General features: G+C 36.5%; 1 protein-coding gene across 1 annotated transcript; it reads left to right on the forward strand.

Annotated features, from left to right (window-relative positions):
- The first annotated feature begins 3,361 nt into the window (after positions 1-3,361).
- LOC110111542 (dynamin-related protein 4C-like) lies at positions 3,362-5,590 on the forward strand. The gene has a single exon (XM_020843458.2). The coding sequence runs from the start codon at positions 3,384-3,386 to the stop codon at positions 5,358-5,360; it is 1,977 nt and encodes a 658-aa protein (XP_020699117.2). The 5' UTR covers positions 3,362-3,383; the 3' UTR covers positions 5,361-5,590.
- The last annotated feature ends 9,899 nt before the right edge of the window (positions 5,591-15,489 follow it).

A 15,489-nucleotide genomic window follows, 5' to 3' on the forward strand; every position in this document is an offset into this window, starting at 1 on the left:
ATTAACTACAAGCGCTCACAGCATGGCTTTCATAGCCGGTGCTCCCGAGCGGCTGCCCGCAACCCCTCCCGCCCCGCGAACCCTGCCGGCACACTCGCCCCGAGCGACCACTCTTGCCGCTCACATCCGCAACCGGTAGCCCACGCGTATGTGCCAGGCAGCCTGCATTGCTGGGTCGGGTCGGGTCAACCCGGCAACCCGTCGGGTTGGGTCCGGGTTCGAATTTCCGACCCGTTTACCTACCCGAGTCGGGTTAGAATCGACTCGTTTGAACCCGGGTCAATTCCGGGTTCGACCTGAACCCGACCCATGCAACCGGTAGCCCACGCGTATGTGCCAGGCAGCCTGCATTGCTGGGTCGGGTCGGGTCAACCCGGCAACCCGTCGGGTTGGGTCCGGGTTCGAATTTCCGACCCGTTTACCTACCCGAGTCGGGTTAGAATCGACTCGTTTGAACCCGGGTCAATTCCGGGTTCGACCTGAACCCGACCCATGACCCGAAATTGACACCCCTACTAAACAGTCGCACATGGGTTAAAAAGGCCAGTGTTTGGATTAAACAAATCTTGTTTGGGTTAAACATATCACATTTGAGTTAAATGAGTTGGTGTTAATTAGTATCAAAGATTTAAACATATATAATAATTGGGTTGAGTTGAAATAAAGAATATTTGGGTCAGACCCTCTATGAGAAATTGGGTCAAATCTGAATCCAACCTACTAACTCCATCTGACACCCCCAAGTAAGAATAGAGGGGAAGGTTGTTTTAATAAGATCACAAATTTGAATGACATAATTTTCAATTTATCACTATCATTTAAAAAAATAATTTAAAACATCTAAATTTTGAATTAAATTGTTAAGAATTTGAATGCAACTCATTTTGATCTGCTCGTTAAAAGTCTTGACTATAAACTAAGAGGGATTGAATTAAAAACTTTGCAAATAATAATTTTTATGTATTTACTTTGCAAATAATCAAACTAATCTAAAATATTCTTAATATATCTATTTACTTTACACTTTATTCAGAATATATTATAGTTCTTTTTTGAGGCGATCAAACAGCACCTTAAAAATAAAAGGGATTTTTATATACATAACACTTTAAAGTTTCTTATTTACTCATCTAACACTTAAACTTATCTATTTACACACCTACCACTTAAAACCTATTTGACTTTCTAAAATACCATCCCGTCTTCCCTCCGTCAAAATCCGCCTGACACCGCACAGGCTGGTCTCGTCTCCGTGCATTCTCGACAGGCTAGGAGGGAAAAGGTCGTGTGTTGTTGCTGTTTTTATTATCTCGATGTCGTTTCCATCCGCAAGAATCCCGTCGGAGAAAGAATTAATGCCAAATCTGAGAACAAAATCTCGAAACAGGGCATAGGCAGAAAAAAAAAACGGGGGAAACAACAAAATAATTTGAATCGGAATTCATCCAAGGAAATGCTGGGCCTCTGCTGACAACTCACCGTCGAAGCTCACATGAACGCCACAAACAACTAACGCTGTTTCTGCGTCGAAGCTCACATGAATACGACGGAAAAGCCATAAATAGACCGAAATGGATGTATGATGGCCGGTCAACCAGTCTGAGCAGAACAACATTGAGAAAAATGGAGATCGCCGGCACAATCGGCATCAGCAGTAGGCCCCAAAGCTCTGGCCCCCTTGCCTGCGGGACACATCACCTGAAGGCGCAGAGCGATGTCTCCGCCGCGACGGCGCTGCCGAAGAGAATAAGCGTCTTGAAGGCGCCGCCACCGGTCGGGAAAAAATGCCAGTAGAGAGTGAAGGCGATGGCGGAGAGGAAGAAGAAGAGGAGGAAGATGGCGGTGGGCCAGGCAATGAGGAGGGTGGCAGTGACAACATCAGAACCGCAATGGAGGTCGACGTCGACGGCAGCGGAGAGTGAGAGAATAAACTGGAGGACGTTGAGGCTGCCAAAGGCGTCCGCGATCATGAGCGGAGTTCACCGAATAATAGCAATGCGGGAAGAGAGTAGGCACCGGCCGTATCAGGGGCCGGAGACGTGGCGGCAACGGGTTAATGCGAGGCGGCAAGACCGAAGCGGTGACGTAGCCAGAGGCGGCTAACTCATGAAGCTCGGAAAACGTGTGTGGTATCGGGCTGATTTTGATGGAGATGAGGGCGGAATGGTATTTTAGAAAGTAAAATAAGTTTTAGGTGGTAAGTGTGTAAATAAGTAAGTTTAGATGTTTGATGAGTAAATAAAAAACTTTTAAGTGTTATGTATGTAAAAATCCCAAAATAAAAACCTTAAAAATAAAAAAACAAAAGCGTTGCATGTCCGACTTAAAAGTGGACCGAAAGTTCGTTCAGAATGGCTCCTTCCATGCGAAGTAAAGAGCCTCTTTGGTTCTTTTGTAATAAAGTGACTGGGATTGGTCTGTCTGATTGAAGATTCGTTGGTACGTCGATTAATATTTCCTTTTTTTTTTTGGGAAAGCGATTAATATTTCGAAAAACCAAAAAAAAAAGGAAAAAAAAGCCATTTTTGAAAAATTTTATAGTAAAATGCTATTTCGGAAAAAGTAAGTAAGAAAATCATATTTTTAAAGTATATTACTTCCGTGATTTTCTTTTCATAGGAGGCTAATAAAGCATCAATGTGTAAATACTATTAGGGCATAAGTCACGAGCTTTGATTTGCCTCCAAACAAACTGATGTCCGCATAGAAAAAATTTACTATGCATTGACACATTAATAAAAGAATAAAGAAGTGATAAAAGAAAGTTAAGAATATTAAAAGTTAAAATAAAAATGACATAGAAATATATAATAGGTGATGCAGTACATCACAGTTGACTGACTTAGTCATTTATGCTTAGTCATTTATACTATAAATGCTTCTTTAGCATTTAGTAGTTATCTTAGTCTTTTAGAGTTGATGTCACACACAGCTCATCTTGTCTTGTTGGTTGAGAGTTTAGGCTTCCAACTAAGAGGTCTTAGGTTCGAGTCTTTGTGTATGTGTTGTGTGTGTGAGTTAACACAGTTTTTACATTCTCAATATTAAAGCTTACTTTAAAAGCGTTTTGGTATTAGTTCTTTCAATAGGATAAAAGGAAAATAGAAAAAAAAATATTAGGACTTATAAATTTTGTTAAAGCAAAATAATTATTATTTAAAATGATTATAATTAAGTTGCTCTATATTTTTTTATTTCAATTGAAAAATTAAAATTATGTATTACTTTAATCTAGCTCAAATTTTTTTTAATAAATTATCTTTATTATATTGTAAAGACTTCTTTCATCCCCACTAATTACCGTCAGCCATTACACGCATAAATAGCCATGCTTCACACAAAGGCCAAGACCAAAGTGAGAACTGCTCGTACAACAGACCAAAATGGCGCCTCCTTGTTGCGAAGACAGCAAACAAATCCAAACCCTCAACGCTCTCACCTGCTCGTACAACGACCAAATACGTCCCCTCCTCGACGCCGTCGACCGCCTTCGCCAACTCAAGGTGATGCAGGAAGGAATCGAGCTCCCCACGATCGTCGTCGTCGGCGACCAATCCTCCGGCAAGTCCTCTGTTTTAGAATCTCTTGCTGGCATCAGTCTCCCCCGCGGGCAAGGCATATGTACCCGAGTCCCCCTCATCATGCGGCTCCAAGACGACCCCTCCCTTTCCTCCCCTATACTCCACCTCGAGTACAAAGGCAAGCAGGTCCCTACCTCCGAGTCTTCCATCACTGCTGCCATCGAGTCCGCGACGGCTGAGATCGCCGGCTCCGGCAAAGGCATCTCCGACACGCCACTCACCCTTGTTGTCCGAAAGAAGGGCGTGCCCGATCTCACCATGGTGGACCTGCCCGGCATCACCCGAGTACCCGTGCACGGCCAGCCTGAGAACATCTACGAGCAGATCGCTGCCATTATAATGCAGTATATAAAGCCGGCGGAGAGCATTATTCTTAATGTACTATCCGCAAGTGTCGACTTCCCGACCTGCGAGTCCATCCGGATGTCGCAGCAGGTGGACGGCAAAGGCGAGAGGACATTGGCGGTTGTCACCAAGGCTGATAAGTCGCCGGAGGGCCTTCTTGAGAAAGTAACTGCTGACGACGTCAACATTGGGCTAGGCTACGTTTGCGTGAGGAATCGTATTGGGTCGGAGACATATGAGGAGGCTCGCGCAGCAGAAGCGAATCTGTTCAAATCCCATCATTTGCTTTCCAAGATCGATAAATCGATAGTTGGCATCCCTGTTTTGGCAAACAAGTTGATGCGAATACAGTCGCAAAGCATAGCAAAATGCTTGCCTGATATTGTGAAGAAAATCAATGAGAAGCTGAACCGCAATGTCTCAGAACTGGAGACCATGCCTCAAAATCTGGTCACCGTTGGCGACGCGATGAGAGCGTTCATGCAGATCATCAGCAAAACTAAGGAGATGCTCAGGAAGTTGCTAATAAGAGGAGAATTTGACGATTTTCCGGATGATAAAGAAATGCATGACACAGCGCGCATGGCTGAAATGCTGAATGCTTATGCTGCGGCGTTGCCGGATAATATCCCGACTAAGGAGGCGGCTTTCTTGTTAGAGGAAATTGAGGTGTTGGAAGAGAATAGAGGCATTTGGCTGCCCAACTTTCTTCCTCGAACAGCTTTTTTGATTCTGCTTCAAAAGAGGGTAAAAGAGGTCTCGAGCATCCCGCAGGATTTTGTTGAGAAGGTATGGATTTACTTAGAAGATTTAGTGGTGGCAGTTCTTGACGAGGCATCGGAGAATTATCCACCTCTTCAGGCGTGCAGCAGAAGGGCGGCACTCAATCTTATTGAGAAAATGAGGGGACGGTCGATCCGGAATGTAAAAGAAATTATAGAAATGGAAATGGTTACGGACTTTACTTATAGTCCTGATTATATGAAGAAGTGGGTGGAGCTAATGGAGCAACAAGAACGCTTCATGGAAGTGGTTCACAATAACTTTACACCTACAAAAGTAATCCTTAAAGCTGTTGGTGAAGTGGATGTGTCTCATCTGCGGGGGAGGCGTGATGTTGTTGTAGAACAAGCTTTTGATATAAGGATGAGGCAAATTTCGTATTGGAAGAGTGTGGTGCTGAGGTTGGTGGATGTTTTGGCTTTAAATATAGCTTATGATGTGAAGAAACTTGTTGAAAATGAGCTTGAAACTGAGATTATGAACGATGTGGTCGGTGGCCGGTCTATGAATTGTATTGAGAAGATGTTGGAGGAGTCTCCTGCAATTTCCGGGAAGAGGGAGCGTTTAAGGAAGAGTATTCAGCTGCTGAGGGAATCGAAGGAGGTGGTGGCGAAGATTATTGACAGGATTGCCGTTAAGGCCGCTGATTGAGTAGCACTCTCGTCTTCTTTGGCTTGCTTTAGCTATAAGGTTATTTTGTCCTGTTTTACCTAACATCTCTATGTGTTTGTGTGTTCTAGATATTATGTGTTGAAGTTATATGCTTTATTATTAGGTTATTTTCATGTTCAGCGTTGCTTAGGGTTTATGAATCCATGTTAGGTGATATCATATAAATCTTTTTGTCAAAGTTTTACTTGATTGTGCTGTTATGCATGTTATCATGTTAGAAAAAAAAAATAGTACCGTTGTTTTTGCTCTTGTTTAAAATAAGTTACCGTTGTTTTGTGAGTTAGTCAAATTATATAAATGATCCTTTTTTACATAACAATTACTATGACATTCATGTGTCTAAAAATGGAACTTTTATTTGGTCCGGTGCAAGGATGTAGAGGAAGGTTCGGTTTTCGGCAAAAAAGCGCCTGTACCGAGGTGTACCTTTTTTGCCTAAAACCGAACCTTCCTCTGCGTACGTTCACTAGACAGAATAAAAGTTCCTAAAAATGTGCTTATAAGGATATTTTAGTTTAGGTGGGTATAAAATAATTTAGTGGCCCTTAGATTTTATTTGAGAAAATTTTTTTATTGTTTTTTAAAAATAGTTTTTTAATATAAAATTTTTAGTATAATAAAATTTTTAATTAATAAATTGCTTTAAGAAGCAATAAAAAAATTGTCTCAAATAAAATCTTAATCTTTGACTGACAGCCACTTAAACTTAGCTGATGACCTCCAGTGATTGAGCTTGCAATTGATATTTCAAAGACCACATCAAACTCATACAAGAAAGAGAAAAATGGAACATAAAAGAAATAACATCAAGATTGAATGTGAAAATTTCAAAATTGAAAAAAAAAAAAAATCGAGCAACACTACACCAAGAAATTCATTATAAAAATTTGAAAGAAATAGTAAACATCTCTTCTCTCTCACTCTCTCTTTGTCTCTCTTCACTTCAAAGCTCTTACACTACACATAATATAAGGTTGCAACCCTTCAAATTAGACATGAAAAATAAGAAATGCAGCTATCCAATTCCCTTTCAATCCCTCTAGCGAGTTGAACCGATTGAATTGAGATATGAGGCTATAATACAATTCAATTGATCGACACAATTAAATTCCATATAGAACTAACACTCTATCCTCAATAGCTTTGCTATCTTTTATTTCATACACTGCTTTAAGTATTCTCTGGTAAGGTTTCCATTGCTTGCATGTTTTCAATTACGTGAATGAGCAGGAATGTGGATTGGTATTTCTTCCTAAATATACTTTTACTATTTTTTGAAGCGACTCCTATTCATCCTAATGATCTATACCATTTTTCATATTTTGCATTTTTCATCACCTCCTATACATACGTGTTTGTAAAATCCCTTACTAAAAAAAATTATTATTTTTCTATTAAAATATTGTCGTTACTAATGTATTTGCTTCTGCACTCAGCGCATGTTATTCGCTTATTGATGTGTTTGTTCGCCGCTGCAATGGTGCACTGCTTCTCGTTGAATATTTATCTTTTTAGTGAACTGCCATCCCAAATTCTATCTTTCTCAAAATTTTTTAAAAAAGAAGCAATTGTACCATCTCTGTCTCATAGTTGTAGTGAAGAGGCTAAAGGTTGTGGCTTGATTCTTTCAGTTGTTTTGTGATTTTGTCCTGTTTTATATAAAATCTATTTGTGTTTATGGCTTTCCTAATATTGCTCATGTTTAGGATTAATTACACTTACTTTGAAGCATAATCTCATAATTTAATTATCCTTTATGAAGTGTTAATTTGAGTATAGGGATGAAATTATTCTGTGCGGATTCGAAACGAATGCTGTCCGGAGACGAATCAGAATGCGTCACGTTACCCATTTATTGTGTACCGTGGCTGTGTACCGGGTGACATGACACGTTCTGATTTACCTCTGGATGGACCGCACAAAATAATTTCTCCTCAAAAGGTGGACACTTTAACTAGTTTAGGTGCAGAGCCCTGCATTGGGTACCCATACCCACACCTACCCACGTACCCACCGATACCCAATGAGCATGGGTGGGTATGGGTACGCCCATAGCCTCGTGGGTGGGTATTCAGCATCAGAGGAGAATCGATTTACATTACTAATTATCATATACATGCAATATACTATAATAATCCTTACTACGCAGTGCGCAATACTTAACTGCATCGCAATCATGGTAAATTTTGATATGTGGCTTGAAAGTTTACAGTCAGAGAAAATGGCCTCAAGGTCATTATTCTATGGCAGACTGCATTCATTAAGCGTAGAAAGTTGGTGGGTGTGGGTGGGTATTACATCCGGAAAGTCACCATATGTGGGTGTGGGTGGGCAAAGCCCGCCAACGCAGAGCCTGGGTACCCAATGGGTATCCAACCAAGACCCCATGTAGGGCTCTATTTAGGTGGGTCCTATAAATAATTTAGGTGCATATAAAACTCATCGTGGTTAACTCCTGCGTTCTTATTTGTTTCAGCGGTTCCTTCGATCGATTGCTATTTGCTAGTGCATGTCCTTCCTTTCTTCTTTCTCTGCTTTCTTCCCCTATCATCTCTTCTTAGTGAAGAACTAGCGGTAACCGAGAAAAACCAGAGAACTAGAGGGAAGTTTTGATAAGCTAAGCAGGATTAAGCTTGCTATGCTTCAGCGGTTCAGATCCCTGACCATGAAGCTGTTGGGGACTTTTTACAGTGATAGTGGCTGAGCCATACTCCTGTTGTCAGGAATCTTGTTACAGGACGTTTTCCATAATGTGAGTGGCAGGCGTGATCATGAACGTGAAGTTTTTTATTTCATTATCGAGGGCGTTTTCGATAATTGAATGCGCAGTATGTTTTCATAATATTGGTCTTACTTAAATTAATTTTAATCTCACTTATCATAAATGATCTAAATATTTTAAAAAAAATTAAAACATGCTCCTACTACTAAATCATTTACTACTCATGCTCCTTTATAAAAAATACCCGGAATATTTTATATTTACAAGGTTTCATATTACTTTTTTTTTTTTCTCCTTTTAGTTGTTAGTTCTTTATCAAATTGTTGAAATCTGCTATGTCAGAATATATTTTTCACTGCTTGCGTTACCTGTAGCAGTAGAAACATGAAAGAAGAAAAGGCCGGAAGCTCACTGCAGAAAGCTTAAGGAAGAAAACTAGAAAAAAGCGGAGGATATTTTTATTTAAACTTATACTCAGCCCTTTTTACTTTTTTTTTTTTTTGGGAAATTTTGGGGTCTAAGCCCATCTATTAACTATGAAAAAATTACAAGTAAATAAAATCTAGCCCCAAGCAAAAGCAGGGGAGGAGAGGAAAAGCAAAATTACATAAAAAAGATAATTGAAAAACTATACCACCGGAAATACAAACCAAAGAAAAGGCAACAAATTTGTGGTATACAAAATTGATCAGGACTCAGGCATAAGCTGCAACAATAATCGAGCGGGACTTGAGCATCAGAATGATCAGAGAAAACCCCTGGTTGCCAAAATTGACCCTCCAAGGGGCGGTGCTGCAGCGATCATCATTGTCCTGCAAAAATGTCTGAAATAACAAAAACCATTCTCCCTGGTTGCCAAAGAGGCCATCCAGGACGAAACCAGAAAGAAAAATAGCATCCGACCGATACCACCCAACTCTAGCTCCAGCCAACACATAAAGAGACATCATAAGCAGAATAGGAGTTAGCCAACAACCAATAAGAGAAACCAGCCAAAAAGACAGTCCGCCTGAAAGAGCCCCAGTCATCCCAAAAGATGCATAAGATTATGTCCATTTTTCCATTTCTCCAGCTTTGCATATATAGCTTTTTTAATTTTTCTAACCACGGTAGTATGACATTGAATGATATTACCAAAAAATCTGTCATTTCTAGCTCGCCATATGAAGTAAATGGAAGTGTTGATCAGAAGACAAAAGAAATTCAGAATCTCACTAGTGTCGGAAATATCATCAATAAAATCATAAACCTGAAAGAGGTTAGGACGGAGCAGCAGAGTTTGAGATTGAGGTATCAGAGAATTCAAAATCCCGAAAGAGAAATCACACTCAAAAAAGAGATGAGTATGAGAATCTCTACAGTCCTGACATAAAATATAGTAAGGGTTTACATTAATGCCACGTCTAAGCAAAAGATCTGCCGTTTTTAAACCATTTTTCACAGCAAGGCAACCAAAAGCAGAGAATCTGATAGAGGAATGCTTATGCCAAACAAAACGGTGCCAGCTCACAACCGGATAATGTTTAAAAATTTCTTTGAGAAACAGTTTATTCGAAACTTTATCAGTATTATACCACAGGCAACCACAATCAACATTGTAGATAGGCACCGAAGCAATAGTGTTCGTAAGATTGGAGGGCCATTGGTTAGGAATTTCCCATTTTCCATCCAGCATAATGTGAGAAACAGCCTCACGATTAAGACTTTCCATCCAGCTAAAATCAGAATTTATGTCCACTAAATTCATAAGAGACTTGCCAAAACACCAAGGATCCCAGAAAAGGGAATGGTGGCAGTAAGGAAGAATCCTAAACTGCCAACAGTGCTTGAATTGTTGGGCAATCGTACATAAGTTTTTCCAGTAAGGAGAGCTGTGCTTAGGATTAGGGAACCAGAGTGCACTTTATGAGCATATCTATAATGTAAAAGCTGATGGTATTCTGCTGTGGTCAGATAAAATGGTTCTAACTTTACACAAAATACCCATAGAGATTTAGAGTGATTGATGGGCGAGTATGGTTGGAAATTCCTCATTCAGGATTCGAATCTCTTCTACTACGGACTCGCCCCTTCAATGGAGCAAAGCAATTGTGAGTCCGACGCCGGTGGGTGGCCTCGCTAGGTTCCGTCAAGCGATTAGTTACGCCGCCAAACTCTCTCTTTGAAGTGATAGCGGATAGATATCCCATTTCAAAAAAAAAAAAAATCTTTACAGGGAGTTGGACTTGATTTAGCTTTCTGTTTTTAGCTCATGATGGTGATTAGCCGGAAGCCCACTGCAGAGATCAATAATATTGAACGCCATAATTGAAGTTTTGAGTAAGATCTTGTGGCTCTTGCGGAGCTCAAAATTGATGTGGCAAAATAAGAATCTTTTGTTGACCTTGTGGTCAAGGATGATGGCTGCTGTCATCATCAAGAGCAATCATCATCTCCAATTATTAAGTTAGCCCATGATTTAAAAAGTTGATGCTATTCTATCCATGGGAAGAATGGATGAGAGACAAACAGTTGTAATTTCCCCAAAAAAAAAAAAAAAAAGACAAACAAGTTGTTGAGCTTCATTACACAAGATTTGTCAGATATTCTAAATATCCTTAAGAGTCCAAATGGAAATAACTTTTAGAAGAAGCTTTATGTTTTGTTTGGGATAATTTTTTGTCACTTTATAAAACTATTTTAAAAAAAAAAAACTTTTAATTCAATAAATTTTCTACTCAAAAAAACTTTATAGAAAAACAGCAAAGTTGTCTCAAACGAAGCTTTAGTCATGAGTTTTGATTTTGCATGGCAAAGAGGATATCCCATACTATACCATTGAAGAATGAAGAGGAAGAAATTGATTTTAGTTCAATTTTGTATAAGCATTATTCTGTGGTCTAAGATGTGGTTATTGAAAGAATATTGTAGAGAACTCAAAGAAATATGCATGCTTAAATGATTTTATCATATTAAGGTTTTGTTTAGGATAACTTCCTTATTGTTAGGAAGTAGTAAGAAAGTCGTCTCAAACAAAGCCTAAGTTGTATTTTTTTTTACTAATTGATTTAATTCCAATCTTTCATATGTTCTATTACGTAATAAATGATTGTGTACTCTCTTTCTTAGCTTACATACATGTAACATATTTTACAACATGATTAAAGGAGTCTTCAATTAAACCTTTTAAAATATGGAATTTTATCAAATTTTTATAAGCTTATAAATTGATGTAAAGAATCTACTTTTTCCTTGTGTTTACAAACACGTCTTTTTTGGGTATATATAGTAGTTTGTCTATATATGAAGAAAATTATATTAGGTGATTTTGTTTGGATTTCAAATCATTATGATTTTGTGTTAGTTATCATCTACTTGGACATATTATAATTTTAGTTCGAATACATGTTCATAAAATATATACTTTGATGGCAATTATTGACATTAATGAAAGCAATGCTTTGTTTCCATTTTCTTTTTATGCAATAAAATTGGGTTTCATAGTTTGTTGTCTTACATAGATAAATGATTGGATGAGGTTAACAAGATTATAATTCTTAATAATTTATAGTATTTTAGTTAGACATTTTCTAATGATTAATAAAAAGAATATAATATTAGGATTGGTGGTCTTTTTGAGTATATATTTTGTATTAGCACAAATAAATTGTTGAAGCAAAAGTTGGAAAAATTCATGAAATGGGTTTATCACCTTTCAACTAGCTAGAGTATACAATAAAAAATTTTAATGAGAGTGGCAATGGACTTATTTATTGTAGCATTATTAGTTAGAAAAGTCATGACTACATTTGATTTTCTTATAATGTAAATGTCTTATAATGTAAATGAGAACTATAAACAAAATATTTCTTTTTTTATTCCTCGCATCCAAAACTCATTATTTTGTACCTTTTTAGTTTATGACATGTCATTATAGTAAGGTATTTCTTTGAAGTATTTCAAAAGAGGTGTTTTGGGAGGGAAAAGAAATCATGCCATTGCAAGCTATTTAAAAGCGAGAAAAAATTAATTGATAATAGCAAGTAGCAATAGAGGTGAGGGAAAAGTATTATGATATGAGCTCTAATAAAAGCATTGCCCACGTTAGAAGGATCACGGGATGATAGTTTTTTAGCTGAGTGCCGACTTAGAGCCTCTATTTAGCTATAATTCTATCTTATAAGCAAAGTTGACAGCATATAAAAGAGACCAAATTGAATTTATCTCAAGCTTTTCCTTTATATAACTCTTCAATACCCCTATGTAACACACCATAATTTGTTGAGTTGATTCATTCAGATCACAAAGATTGCAAAACTCTTTTGTTTATGCATTTATGCACTAATGGATGAGTGCCTTGTGTTGGACCTTATGACCGTGCTAGGATTATACATAAACCAAATGCTTATTGATAATGCTTTATTGGTTAAAATAGATATCTATATATACATGCAAGATTAAGAAGGCTATTTTACACAACCAAATTAAACTTAATTGATCAAAGGGTTGATGGAAGTTGACATGATAAGTTATATTATTGCATTTGTTTCGTGAGTAGAAAAAAAATCTAAATTAGAGAGTAAGTATATTTATTTATTTATCTTTTTTCCTTCTTTTAGTAGTTGATTTTTATCAAAGGTTTTATCATTTGCATCCTCTGATAACATTTTTTTTATTTTTCTTTTAATATATGGGAGAAAGATTAAGTTGCAATAAGGAGACTCATAGATATTTCATTCTCTTACATTGACTTCATTCCTTATGGGTGACTTCATTCCTTATTCAAAGATTTTGTAAGAGTGCAAGCACCTAAAATGATGAATTCTTCTTCTATTAGGGAGTTTTGATTATATGCATTGTTGTAATGAATCTTTCAGGTAAAATAAGGGGTCATCAACTCTTACATTCTAAGAATTTTATTTTGGGGGATCGATAACTCGCCTAATTAATAGTCCATTATTTCATCAATCAAAGTAGGTCATAAATCTTAGTCTTTTAGTTATTGAAGGTAGCTAGTCTAACTACACTACTTGAGTACCTATATTGATAGCTATATGTTGTATCATCCAAGGCGAATTTATAAACAATAGCGGTGTAATCAAAACTTACTCGAGTCTCAAAAGATTTCTCCATTATAGACATGGACAAAGTTATTAATGTCATTACATTTCAACTTCTAAACCAAAGCTTAATCTTTCAAAAAAGTCCCTTCGAGAGAATTCCTCTTAGTGAGTTTGACATCCTCTCAGACATTCATTTGCATTTGTATTTCTTCTTAAGTCAATCTTAAGCATTGATTTTAATAATACTTATTATGCAAACATATGAAATACAATAAGGAGATAATAAATTAGCTTTCCTAACACATTTATCATAGCATGAAATGCCAAATATTTATTATTATAAAAAATGTAAGACACTATCATTTTAATATGTCAAATAATTTATAAAGGCACAATTCATGTTTTAATATGGCCATTATTATGAATACATTAAAATAACATATGATTAAACAACTCATATTATATCAATTACTCATTTATCTTTCTCTTATAATGACTTAATTTATTCACTAAAGTGCATATATTATTATCATATCATATCATATAGTGAATATTTATCGTCAACTCTCTTTATAATGGATGTAAATTATCTGGCTGAATTATTATAAATCTTTTGTTCATTCTTATTATATAATTGCTTATATTAAGAATTCTCAATCCTCATATAGCAACCCATGCATAATTCTTTTTTTAATCGCAATCTCTTAATGTGGTTGCTTCTCTTATCTTATGATTAAAATGAGTTTCCAATATTTGTAGGTGGAAGCTAACTATGTGATTGATTTCAAACTAGCTCAATAATATATAGGGCTTTGTACCATCATATTCATCAAGCATAACAAGAAAGCTCAAATGCTTGGCAAAAGACCCACATGAATTTTGTTCATAATCATATTATAATGGCTTCATCACAATCATGCTAATAATCCAACAAAAGAATACTTGTCGCAAACTTTTATTATAATTGTGCTATAATGACACCATCGCAATCTAGCTAATCATTTCATTGGAGGAATTTTATGATTTCTTTTTGTTTTTTGTTTTGGTTTAATTTTGAGCTAAACATAGTTGATTGTATCTAATAAGATATTGATTCAGTAATAATCTTTCGTTAATTTGAATTTGACGGCCTCAATCAACTTAGTGTAAAAGATTGAGTTTTTCTTTGAGCATAAAAAAATTAATATTTACATTTTGCCAATTTTAATATATTTTTATATTTTATTTTTCTTTTTATATTTTTGGGCGTTGCACTTTTAGCGTATTTTTGTTTATAGGGGCATGGACAAGAAAATATTATGAGATTTTATTATTATTATTATTTGATTTTACAAGCAAGCTTAGGCTCCAATTGAAGTGGAGAGATCTGTTCGAACGTCGAACGCAACTCTACATCCTGATACTAATCAGAATGAGCAACGTCAGTGATATCTAACATGGTACCGAGCGGCGGAACCACTGTACTGAGCAGTGCCAAGCCGCGGGCTTAGACATCCGAACGAGATTCCACTTCGGCACAAAATAATTTTTCATTGAGAGAGGATATTTGGCTTAATATAGTTATAGAGCTATAATTTACCTCATTTCAAAGGATTTGAAAGGGATTGATTAATATATTTATATGTGGGCATTAACATTTTGTTGGAACGTCAATATAGACCTGGTCATTTTTATTGTTGGTAAAATAAGTGATTCGATTGATATGTTAGTTTACCTATGTCCTAGATGATTAGTTTAATTTTGCCCCAAAGCAAAATAATGCTTCTTATCCCTGAAGAAACATTTATGACATTAAAAAAGAGAGAGAGAATAAGATGAAGAGCATACATCCATGATCACTTTACTTTAAGAGGCAATTAATTAAGATTCAAATTAACAAATTTTAAGTTGAATATACCTATATTTATATTTTTTATTTTATATTATGCAGAGTATAATTATTAGAAGACAACAGCAAGAAAGAATAAATACCACATTCATTGTATTAAAACAATAACCTATCGTTGCTCGACACGTGCACTCTACGGCTAAGTAAAGTCTATATATTCATACTTGTATCTGTAAAGAAGAGATATACGGATTTCTTTATTTCTCTGCAATACTTCTTTCTTCCCTTTTCTACAATAATTAAGTTAACCATTATTATTTTTATCTCATTTAATATATGGATTGAAATTTCGTATAAATTCCATTATTTTACAGAATGAATGGCAAGAACAATTAAAACCTTACATAAATTGTACACAAACACCGAGCATTTTTTAGAATCCGAAAAATATCTTAGCAAGCTGAAAGCAGAAAACTGTCCCATAAATGTCGCTGAAATTTTGCTAATTGGCTACCA

This window comes from Dendrobium catenatum, unplaced genomic scaffold, assembly GCF_001605985.2.
Source record: "Dendrobium catenatum unplaced genomic scaffold, ASM160598v2 fragScaff_scaffold_1433, whole genome shotgun sequence".
NCBI classification, from domain to species: Eukaryota; Viridiplantae; Streptophyta; class Magnoliopsida; order Asparagales; family Orchidaceae; genus Dendrobium; species Dendrobium catenatum.

Excerpts from the sequence above, each read along its gene's own strand:
- LOC110111542 (XM_020843458.2), top strand. The coding sequence starts at position 3,384 with ATGGCGCCTCCTTGTTGCGAAGACAGCAAACAAATCCAAACCCTCAAC.